Source organism: Buceros rhinoceros, unplaced genomic scaffold (genome assembly GCF_000710305.1).
Source record: "Buceros rhinoceros silvestris isolate BGI_N320 unplaced genomic scaffold, ASM71030v1 scaffold24077, whole genome shotgun sequence".
NCBI classification, from domain to species: domain Eukaryota; kingdom Metazoa; phylum Chordata; class Aves; order Bucerotiformes; family Bucerotidae; genus Buceros; species Buceros rhinoceros.
Window position 1 is genome coordinate 2,412 of NW_010424372.1, and position 11,099 is coordinate 13,510.

An 11,099-nucleotide genomic window follows, 5' to 3' on the forward strand; every position below is an offset into this window, starting at 1 on the left:
GGAGCCCAAACTGGTGCTGCTGCTCCCAGCCCCCCACCATGTTCATCCAAAGCTGGCCATGGTATGCCAGCCACGCCACCAGCAAGGATGCCATGCACTGACAAAGAGCTCTTGCCCCCATGGATGACTGCCACCCAATGTGACAGACCTCCAGGTCCAATTGGGACATCGGGGAATCCAACCATGACACAAGGCACAAAATGTTCCCTCCTTGAAAGGGAGCAAGACAAGCAAGACTCAGGCTCCTACATCCCTCGGGGGCCAGTGCAAGGGAAGGCTGCTGGAGCAGACAGCTGGAGCCTGCTCTGAGCGACGGCCTGGACAGTGAGGATGAACAGGGAAAAGAGAAGAGAAAGAAAAGCCTTACCTTCTTCAGAGTCACCGCCCACCTCCCCTTCTAGCTCTGAGAGATGGAGAGGCAGAGGAGCAATGGGAGCAGCAAGAGGCGGAAGGGAGATACGAGACAGAAAGAAAGAGAAAATTGAGTTAAGCAGCTTTGCCTCACTCAGTCAGAGGCACACAGAGCACAAAGGAGAGCCCCACACCTCCCCAACACAGTGCCCTAAACCAAGTCCCCAGCATCAGACATCCTCAGGGTCCACTTGGGCATCCCAGAGATGATGTCCAAACCCCAAGAGGTTGGTTTCACATGAGGAAGAGCAAACAGTGGGGAGCCACTATAAACAGCTGTTCTAAGAAACCCAGCAAGCACCAAATAAGCATCAGCTTGCCTTGGGGGGCTGAGCAAGAAGGGTCCTACAAGGTGGGCTCAGCCAGACCAACCCCTTGCCAGGCTCAGGTTTTGGAGAGGTTACACTCAGCCCTGAGATGGCCAAGGAAGGGGCCCCAGGTGCTGGGGAGCAGTGAGGCCGGGCTTGCCAGGCTGCTCTGGGACATGTCCCCAGGACAGCAGGACCTTTGCACCCGGTGACCACTCTCCAGGAAGGAGAGGGGCTCTGGATACTGTTCTGGCTGACAGGCTTGGCTCCAGAGAGCAAACCCTCTCCAGCTGTGCCGGGGAGGAGAAGCGATGGAGGAGGTGAGGGAGGGAAGAATACGGGCTGGGAAGAAGGCAGGACCCCAGGGTTTTCCAGCCTACATCACTGAAGACCCTGATGAGCCCCCGCAGGTCAACATCAACCGCTCCCCACCCTCACACAGTCACAAAGTCCATACAGGAGGTGACAAGGACCCCAGGGCCACCTGACCCAAAAGGGAGGCAGAATTGTCTTCTTCAGCCTGGACACCCTTCCAGGGGTATCCTCATGTATGCCCTCCCCCCCAAAAAACCCACCTGCAGTCACCATGCCTGCACTCACCTCCCACCGGATGCAGCAGGATCTCAGCTGGGTTGTGGGGTTTCAGCCCCAGTGCTGAGAGCGGAGTCTTGGCCAGGCCAGGGGGAGAACGCACTGTCAGCACAGGGGACACAAGAGCATTAGTGGAGGGCTGGGAGGTGAAGCTTCTGAAAGGCAGGAGCTGTCTCGGGGTTCAGAGCCCCCATGACCCATCCTACCCAGTGGCTGCAATGGGGAGCTGCTGGGAAAAGGAGACGCCCTCGTATGAAGCACTGCCCTGTTGAAGGGCACCGATCCCCCTCTCCATTTGGGAGAAGGCACAGGGTGGAAGGTGCCCAGAAACATGCAGCCTGACCCATTAGGGGGCTGGCCAGATGGAGAAAAGGGGGCAATTCCCAGCCAGGCAGGCCCAGACCCCCATATCCCAGTGCCATTCCCATAAGCCATGAAGCCTCTTTCATTGCCCATGGGCAAGCAGCCATCCCTCCAACCCAGCTCTTCCAAACCTTAACCCCCCTCTGTGAATCCCCACACCTGGCTGAACTGGGACCAGGATGTCCTGCAGCAGCTCATCACCCCCATGAAAGGGACAGTGAGAATCTCAAAATCCTCCCACCCTCCGGACCAGCTCAATGGGCAGGTGAGGATGTTCACACAGAGCATGTTCTTCAAGGGGTGGCAATGTACCAGTGAGGTTTGTACCTCTGGGCCCATACATACACACCAGGAGGAGCTTCGTATGTATGTACGTATGTATGGCTATGGCATGGTTGCACCGGCAGTGCAGGGCGGCAGGGTTTCTCTGAGCCAACTGCTCCTCCTCTCCCCTCCTGCCCCCCACACATTTGACCCATCTTCCTGATGCTGTATCTCCTCAGGGAGACCTGTAGGTCTCATCCGCAGCAAAAGAGACCTGAGGGTACATCCCTCCATCAGTATCTGAATATTTCCTACCAGTGGCACAGGCAGAGGGCCCACAGCGAGGCCAGGAGGCGGCGGGTGGTGGGAGCTCCAGAGGAAAGCCAGACCCTCGCCCCTAGGCCAGGTCCTCCCAGCAGCCTGGGGCTGGAGCAACCAAGCAGCCACATCCCTGGGAAACCAAGACAGCAGCACCTTCCCCATCGTGTGTCTGATTTCCCCAAATCTGATCTGCCACAAGCCGTAATGTCTCTGTTGTTTGATGAATGATGGGGTATTCCAGGGCCAGGAACTCCTTAGGGACCACTGCCTCTCCATGGAGGGGAATCACTCTGGTATCCTCCCAAGGGGCACTTTGATGAAGCCTGCAAGCTGCAGCTTCAAATTTCCCAGGGTAGCAGCTGATGTTGGATAAGAAGCACTGCCTCTGGGTCATGTCCCCAGCTAGGCTGTTCCTGTCACCTCTGCAAGTGACCCATCCCCAAAGCTAGCCACTGTCCCACTGCCAAAGAGCTACTGCCTGGGGCTGAGCTCTCAGGTCCCTGGGACCAACAGGGCCATTTCCAAGCTGCCAAATGACTGAGGGACTCTCACTCTGGTCACTGTATCCTATGAAACAAGGCTCAAACGCCAGCAGGTTACAGGGGAGGAACAGCAACAGCACAGAAGGAACAGACTCAAACTGAGCTACAGGAGGCAGGCAGACCCACTGGGAACAGCACGTGGCATCAGAGGGGACTGCACCCAGCTGGAGCATCCCTGGCCTTAAGGCATCCCCCAGCCTTCAGCCCACAGAAGTGTTTCGGAGGGGGTGAGGGGTGCTGCTGTCTTTTTGATGGGTTCCCCAGCTGACCAGCTGCTCCATTGCATGGACCAGCCTAAGTCATGCTGTGCCAACTTGAGGCTGCTCATCAGGGTTTGTCACTCAAGCTGGTCACACAAACCTGGTCCACACAAACCCACCGCAACTGCGCAGTCAAGGTTAGTCAGAAAGGAGACATGCTGTACCAGAGGGGCAGAGACAGGCTGCATGCAAAGGGCTGGCATCTCTCAGCTGTAGCCTGTTCCCCCTCCTGCCCTGGAAACAATGAGCGAGAAGAGGCCCAGCATGCAAGGGTCTGTCCCAAGTCCACATCTGGTCTTCAGTTCCTCTGCCTCCCCACCACTTGCCTGCTACCGAAACCTCACCGCCCTCCTTGCCTTGCCGGTAGGAAACATGGCGAGGTGCAGGACTGGGAAGGGGGAAAAGGATGCTGCTTTTTGGACCCCGCCTCTCTCCTTATCCTGCCTTGTGATCTCATCCAAGATATGCCCCAGTGAATGGTGGGTGGGAAAAAGCCAACAGGAGGGTGCTGAGCATGGGATGCTGATGGCAGCATAGAGTGGTGAGATGCAGAGAAGAGAGGAGGATGGAGAGGAGTAATTAACATGGCGGTGGGCATGTGGAGCCCAGAGCTGTCTGACCCTTGGTGAATTTCTGGCTTGCTGAGAGCTACCCACCGAGCCCCTCCACCTCCCGGAGCCGCAGCACTTACAGGGGTTGGAGTAGGGGGTTTGTGGCGAGATGGGGAAGGCTGGGGTGGGGGGAGAAATCTCACCGCCGCTGGAGGGTGGGCTGGTGGGGGAGGCACCCTCCATCTCTTCAAAAGCTTCCTTGTAGCTGTGGAGGTGAGGCTGGGAAGACCAGGAGAAAGGGTTAGTCCCATCCCTATGATGGGCACAAACCTCCAGGACACCCCAAGGAGAGAGCAGAGGGAGCAAAAGGAATGCTTTCACTTCCTCCCGGCTAACCACCACCACTAGCACCATCACCACAAGCATCATTGACCCCCAACCCTCCAGGATGCTGTGGAACCTGGAAGTCCCATCGCCCCCTTCAAGCCTTCCCCATTCCCAGGGGCGTCTGCCCCTTGCCAGTCATACCCCCAACCCAGCACCCTCCTCACCCCACCTCTTTGGGCCTCCCTCCGGGGTTGGCTGCAATGGTGCTGACCACCTCAGGTGAGAGGACAGTGGGGCTGCGGGGTGAGCTGGGCTCCGGCGAGCTCTTCTCATAGTGGCTGTCACTGGGGATCCGCTTGCGGGCAGGGACAGTGCTCTCCTCTGGGGCCTTCTCCCGCGACTGCACCCCTGTGGGGCAAGCACAGAGTGGGAGATGGGTGAGGAGCTGCCAGCCAAGATGGGGACCAGCAGGAGATGCTCCAGGGCTGATCTTTGAGGTCTCCCCAGGGCTGTGTGCCACAGAGGGGGCTCTGCCCGGCAGAGACTGCAGCTTCAGCACTCACCTGCATCTAACTCCCGGATCAGCAGAGCCAGTTTTGAGCTGGAGCAGATACACCCTGCGGTGGCAGCCCAGGGCCAATAAATAAAGCATGGTAGGGTTGTGGCTAGTGGCTGGATGGCTGCACTAGCCCTCCCAAGCACCATGACACTTGGGCTTAAGGACAACAACCCCCAGCAGTGGGTGCAAGGAGCATAAGTATCCTGTGAGCAGCCCAGCCAGCCCAGCCCCACAGAACTGGGGAGGACCCAGACCTCCTGACAGTGACATGGTGGGAGAGGGCCAAATCCCCCAGCACCAGGGCAGCCACATTCAGCTGCACCCTTGCTCCCACAGCCGGATGCGGCTTCAGCCACAGCAGTGGAAAAAGCCTGATTTTGTGAGTCCCCAAGGCAGAGAGAGCACCGGGTCAGGAGGATGGACACAAACAGAGGGATGGTGCAGGGAACCCCGATGAACCACTGCTGATCTCCTACCACAGAATGGGTTTTTCTCTGCTGTCAGGGTCTGGTAGATCCCTCGGAAACAAAGCCAGAACTGAGCAGGAGGTGAGGGGTGATCCCAACTCTTCCAGCACCCAACGGGACCCAAATACCTTCTCCACCCCACCTCGTCTGATAAAGAGGTTAGTTAGGACTCAGGGACAATGGTGCTGGGTTCAGTGCAGAGGACCACCACAGGCACAGCTCAGAGCCCTCCTGCTCCTCCCTGGGAACCACATGGCAGTGGGGTGGCCCCTGGTCTCAGCCCCACTAACAGAGATGATAGCACTGTCCTCTCCCTCCACCTTTCTCGCAGAGCTGGGGAGCACTGCGCTACCCATTGGGGAAAAAAGATTAAAAAAAAAAAAAGTCCAGCATCACGCTCCAGGAAATGCACTTTTCAAACACCAACTCCTTTCCCACGGGCTGGCGGAGGAAAACCAGCCATCAGCTGCTTCCCCTTACTCCCCAGGGTTCAACGTGGAACCCACGCCTCACGCCCACTGACCTCCCCTCTCGCCACTCTGACACCCACTCTGGAGCTTTCCCAACCCCGGGGAAAGGGCTGGGAGCAGGGAAAGGTCTGGGAGCACGGGAGGGAGGGAGGTGGCCTGGGTGCATTTCTAAATAATCAGCCGAGTGAATGGCAACAACAATAAAATTGAAGCTTGGGGCTGGGAGAGGCGGCCAGGCTGAGAGGCAGGGGACGTGAGCCAACGGGGCTGGCTCCAGCCGCGGAGGCGGCCTGGAAAATTCCACTAAGAGCGGCTTTGAAACACAACTCCTGATCCGATCCCTTCTGCAGGTGCTCGCTGGCATGGGGGACAGCCATTAAAAAGGCCCATGGAGGGGACAGGGGAACAGAGAGGGTCTCGGGGAAGCCGCCCTGCAGGCATGGGCAGCATCGTATACGGCCACCCTATATCTTCCGCCTTGCTCTTTGCTTTAAGAGAATGAAGCCCTGAGTTGACAATGTAAGGAGAAACAAAATGTTTGGGAAAAATAAAGCAAACACATTTTCTTTTTGTCCTTTTACTTTGTGCACTGTGGGGTGTCCTGCACACTGCAAAAGCATCACCAGGAACATCCCTTGGCCCATCCCAGAGTGAATGAGCACTGCAGAGAGGCAGGGAGTCTGCACATCTGCCTTGCTTTGCATTTTCCATTTGGGAAGCACAAACGGCAGCTCACCAGAGCCCAGCTGTCAGTGCACATCACACATCTGCAGGCTGGGACCCCCTGCTCCATCCCCAGGGCTGTGTGCCACCCAGCCACAGGGGGTTGGATCCAGCCCATCAGGACACCCAGGAGCTCACCAGGCTTTGGCTGCTCCACTCCCCAGACATGGAAAGCGGCTGGGTCCGCGGGGAGGGGAGGGAGGAGAGGGGAAAAAAGGGACTCATTGTTCAGGAGCGGAGAGTGGGAAACTTCACCGGCCGCCCGGAGCAAAGCCTGGAGGAAACCCAGGCTCTGAGCACGGCTCCCCCGACCCCCCGGGTGATTTATGGGCTGGAAACTGCAGTTGAAAAACAAACTCTCCTTTCCCCTACTCACTGTTCCCCGCTCAGGAGACATCAGACATACAACCTCCCTTAGCCACAATACTGCCACTGGCCCCCCAAGCCTGCCCAGCTGCAGGAGGTGGGTGTTCTCCATCACAAAGGGGGATCAGAAGCCTGCACCCCACTCTCCACTCTCACCCTCACCAACTCCAGCACTGCCACCCCTTCTGATAACCATTTAACTCTCTAACATGGTAGCAACACTCTCCCAGAAAGGTCCTGCCCTTGGACTCAGCGCAGCTCTAGGGCTGGGAAAGGGCAGGAGCATAACAGCCAGGGGAGGAGAAAACAGGAGGAATTTAGACTCAGGTGGATTTGCAGCTGGGTTTCTGGGACAAATGAAGAGGCAGCTGCTTTTTGGGCATGAGATGCTGAAGCTACTGCCAGGCAAAAACCAGGCAATGCCACCATGGTGGAACGGAAAGGGCAAAGCATCATCCCATGGCCCTCAGGATGCTGCACCCAGCAGTAGAAGCCACACAGGGACACACAATGCTGAGGGAAAAGAAAGACTGAAACTCACCCTCTCCTTCACAAAGAACAGCAGCAGCAGCAAACACTGCCTTGTACTGCTCCCAGCCAAAGCCCAACTCACCCTGTCCCACCAGGCACAGACATGTCTACTGCTCCCCTCCTCCTGGGGCGCTTCACTGATGTGGACATTCATGTTTCATTCCAAAATGAGCACATCCAGGGGGGTCCCTCATCCACCCCGTCTGCAGACAGACCAATGGGAGAAACCCCCAGACTGAGGTAGGTGAGAACCTGCCAGGCCGGGAACTGGCTGAACCAGGGGTCTGCAAAGCTGCATCCTAGCCCTTGCCTCCCAAAGGGGTGAGCCAAGGCCAGGACAAAGCTTGGAGGGGCTGGGGCAAGGGTCTGGATCCGGCCCAGCAATGAAATCCCACCAGAGAGCAGTGACAGGCTTGGATGAGATACAAAATCAAGTATGGGCAGGGAAGTCTGTACCAAGGGCTCCACCAACACCTGAGGAGGTCAAGGAGGGCCTGGGCATTGTTCTGCTGAGAAAGAGGACTGAGCCTGCATGGGGAGGGTCCCCCAAGCCTCCCTCCATCCCATGTCCATGCAACACACAGAGCACTCAGCATGCAGGCATAAGGGAAGAAGGGACGAGGGGGAAGGAAGGAGGAGAGAGAAGGAAAAGGAAGAAGGGATGAGAAGGAAGGAGGGAGGAGAGAGATAGTATGAGAAGGACGGAGGGGAAAGGACAGAGGAGAAGGAAGGAGGTGGAATGAACCAACCAGAGGAGAAGGACTGTTGCTGGTTCAGAGAAGGACGGGGGGCTTTGGTGCTCTTGTTGAGGTCCCTGAGCCTGGCGTTGTACTCTGCCAGCATACCAGGACGGGGAGTGCAAGGAGGGTGGGAGGTCACACGGGACAGACACAGTCCCCCATGGGGAGATGAAGGGGCAAGACAGGACAAATATCACAAGATACAATAGGGAGACAAAGAGAGAAAATAAGAGAAAATATTAGATGGGTTCCAACAGATGAAATTGGGGTCCAAGAAAACTCAGACCCATCTTGGAGCTGCTTTCCCATCACCCAAACTGCCTGCCTGCAGGCACTGGTTAAACCCACACTGGAAATCAGTGGTGGCTCCCAGTCACACATGGCCTTGAGCAATGCCATAAATGCCCATCACTGTCCCCTTGGAGATGGCACCATGCAGGTCCCCTCCATCATGGGATGCCCAGGGCTGGGACAAGACGGGATGATCCCAGATGCCTTGCTGGAGATGATAGGGACTAGAATGATGGCGGGACCGGCTTCCTGTCTGTGGGGAGGCACTGCGGATGCCAGCACTACCCTGTCCCATCTCTTCCCCTCCATCACCAGTGGGAAGCAGGAACAGGAGCACTCCCACCCTGGGAATGGAGGAGGTGTGAGATGCTCCTCATTGCTGTGCTGGGATACACAGGCAATTTATAGCAGCGGGGAATGTAAACAAACCCATCCATGCCCCACCAACCCCATCAGCCATCCCCTTCCAGCACTGGCTCCAGAACACCTCGTTCCCACCAGAGGTCAGGCCACCCACCCGCGCTGTCCCTGCCTCGGCACAGACAGCCAGGTTCCAGCAGGGACAGGTGGCCATGGGCTGGGGAGGACATCTCTCCTCCCTGGAAAGCTCAGCGGCTGAAGGGGTAGGAGAGTGACCACAGGCCAGCATGGAGGACCTGACCCAGGTTGCAGGGGATGGATTTTTTTGGTAGACACCATCCAATATCCATTTCCCACCCACTGCAAATACTGCTCCTCCTCTCCTGAGGACTCTTATCTTTTCAGCCTCATTTCTTCTCCTCCACAGTTGGAGGGGAGGATATATTCGTTATAATATTCAGTCCAGACATACAGCATGGTTTGGGCATCCATGTGGACTTGGGTTTCTTTAAAGCCTCTGCACAAGCCCCTAGTCCCATAGTGGATCTGGCCTGGATCACCAAGGTCGGGTTCTGATGGATGCAAACTGACCCAAACACCTCTGTTGCCCACCCCCATCTCCATCCCCACCACTGGCATCCCTTCTGCCCCTCAGCCCAGCACTGTGGTGATTCAGCCCCCACACCTGGGAGGTTGGTTCTGATGGATTTTTCCAGACAAGCCTTTTCCCCGTCCCTGTAATGCTGGGTGAGTTTCTGGACTGAGCACAGAGCTGGAAGGGACAGAGCTGCCAAGCCCTAGCATCATGAGCTGGCCCCCAGCCTGGCCAGAGCCCCGAAACATTCCCAAATGCTGCTTCACAATTCAACAACTGCAGCTGAAGCAGCGGGGAGGAAGAGCACCCACCCTAACAGAGGGCCGTGGCACCTCCTTCCCACGCAGCTTAGACCCTTTGCATCCCCAAAGCCCCAAAGCCGGAGCCGTGGAAGAGCAGGGAGTTGGAGGACGACGTTTTCCCTCTGCCGCACGGAGCAAATGCCTTATCCAGCCACGGCACCAATGCTCAGTGCTGCACCCAGCCAAGCATTGCACCAAACCCCTTTGGCAGGGCTGAGAAACGCCCCGGTCCCGCTGCTCTGGCAGCACCCCGGCTGCCTGGAGAGGAGGTTCAAGCACCAGGGAAGAGGTCTGACCATCAAGCCCAGCACATTGGGGGAAAAACAGGGGCTGAAATCAGAGAGAAGCCCAGCTACATTAAACACAAGGCAAGTACTCTGCTGGGACTTTACACCAGAGCATGCTCCAGGCAGGGAGAGCATCATGTCCAAGGCAGGGTCCAGGCAGGACACTCTCAGCCAGAGCCGAAAACATCTCCTCAAGCCAGGCCACATTCTCCCCAAAAGGGAGAAATCCCCCTGGGACCCAGCAAGTGTCCCTGCTGCAGGGGACAGACCAGCCCCTTAACCCAAAGCAGTGCAGGGGGGGAGGGGTGGCCCCCTCAGCCACCCCTTCTCCCCACCTCTGAGCAACACGACTGCAGACGGTGAGCTGCAAGGGGTGGGGTTCTTGACAAAGGAGAACAGCACAGATTTTCCCCCTGCCCAGCATGCCGCCACGGCGTGGCTCAGTCCCAAGCCCAGATCCATCACAGACGAGAAGTTGCTGCATCTCCCATCCCCAGCTCCACCATGCATGCCACCCCTGTGGGCTCCGGTTTCTCGGGACACACAGTTACCCCCGTTCCCTCAATGAATCAAAGCATCCTACCTGCCACCCTGTGGGCCACCAGGCCCTCCAGATTCAAGGGCTCTTCTGCTGACCTCGACAGGTCTTCATAGCTCTCCGGTCCCTTGGGGGACATCTGGGTTTGTGCAGGGACGGTGAGGGAAGACGGGGAGGAGACAAGATGCTGCTGAGACCCCACAGGGCTGTAGGAGGTGCCGAACGAGGGGGTGCCTGTTGGTGCTCCAGCCAGGCCATGGCTGTAGCTCCTTGGCTCCAGCACTGGTGCTGGCTGGTAGCTGTAGGGCAAACAGGTTTCCCGGTACTCATGTGCCCCATAGTCCAGCTCCCCAGGAGAATAAGCTTTGCGCCCAGGCTCAGAGACCACAGGGCTCATGGAAGTGCTGAAGGACCTTGGCTGGACCACTTGTGGAGCTGGCCGAGCATAGAGACCGGTGATGGGCTGCACCGAGAGAGAGGAGGGCAGGGGTCCTGTTGGCTTATCCTGGTGGGAGGTAGCAGGCACGCTCTGAGACTTGTGGACAGCAGGCGCGAGGTCCAGCATGAGGACATCAAGAGCTTCGATGGACTGCTCAATCTCCCGACTGGAGGGTGCCCGGGGGAACTCAGGCATGCTGTGGCTGTGCGGGGGCACTGGCTGCAGCGGGCTGGGCTGGGGGCTGCAGCTGGAGATGCTGGGGCTGTGGCTCTCCACGCTGCCCTCCTGCAGCCGGGAAGATGGCCTGCTCCCTCCTTGCTGCTGCCAGGAATTCAAGCCCCTCTGCACAGCTTCACGGCTGCTAGTGCTGCGAGCTGGAGCCTGGGGCAGTGCCGGGTTCGTGTCGTACTTGGCTGTGTCCACCGCTGGGAAGGACCGGGAGCGGTAGGCGTTGGGGGGGGTGTAGCCGTACAGGTAGGGCTGAGAGCTGGTC

The 11,099-nt window shown here is 57.8% G+C and overlaps 1 protein-coding gene across 1 annotated transcript in view; it reads right to left on the reverse strand.

Moving 5' to 3' along the window:
• Positions 1 to 367: 367 nt before the first annotated feature.
• LOC104497519 (tensin-like) overlaps positions 368 to 11,099 on the reverse strand; it is a gene marked incomplete at its 3' end in the record, with an annotated part of 33,554 nt that continues 22,822 nt past the window's right edge. The window contains exons 19-23 of the mRNA XM_010140782.1: positions 10,213 to 11,093; positions 4,168 to 4,346; positions 3,815 to 3,890; positions 1,320 to 1,412; positions 368 to 403 (exon numbers count right to left, since the gene is read on the reverse strand). Of these exons, the coding sequence (XP_010139084.1) occupies positions 368 to 403; positions 1,320 to 1,412; positions 3,815 to 3,890; positions 4,168 to 4,346; positions 10,213 to 11,093 (1,265 nt within the window). The remainder of the gene's footprint in view (positions 404 to 1,319; positions 1,413 to 3,814; positions 3,891 to 4,167; positions 4,347 to 10,212; positions 11,094 to 11,099) is intronic.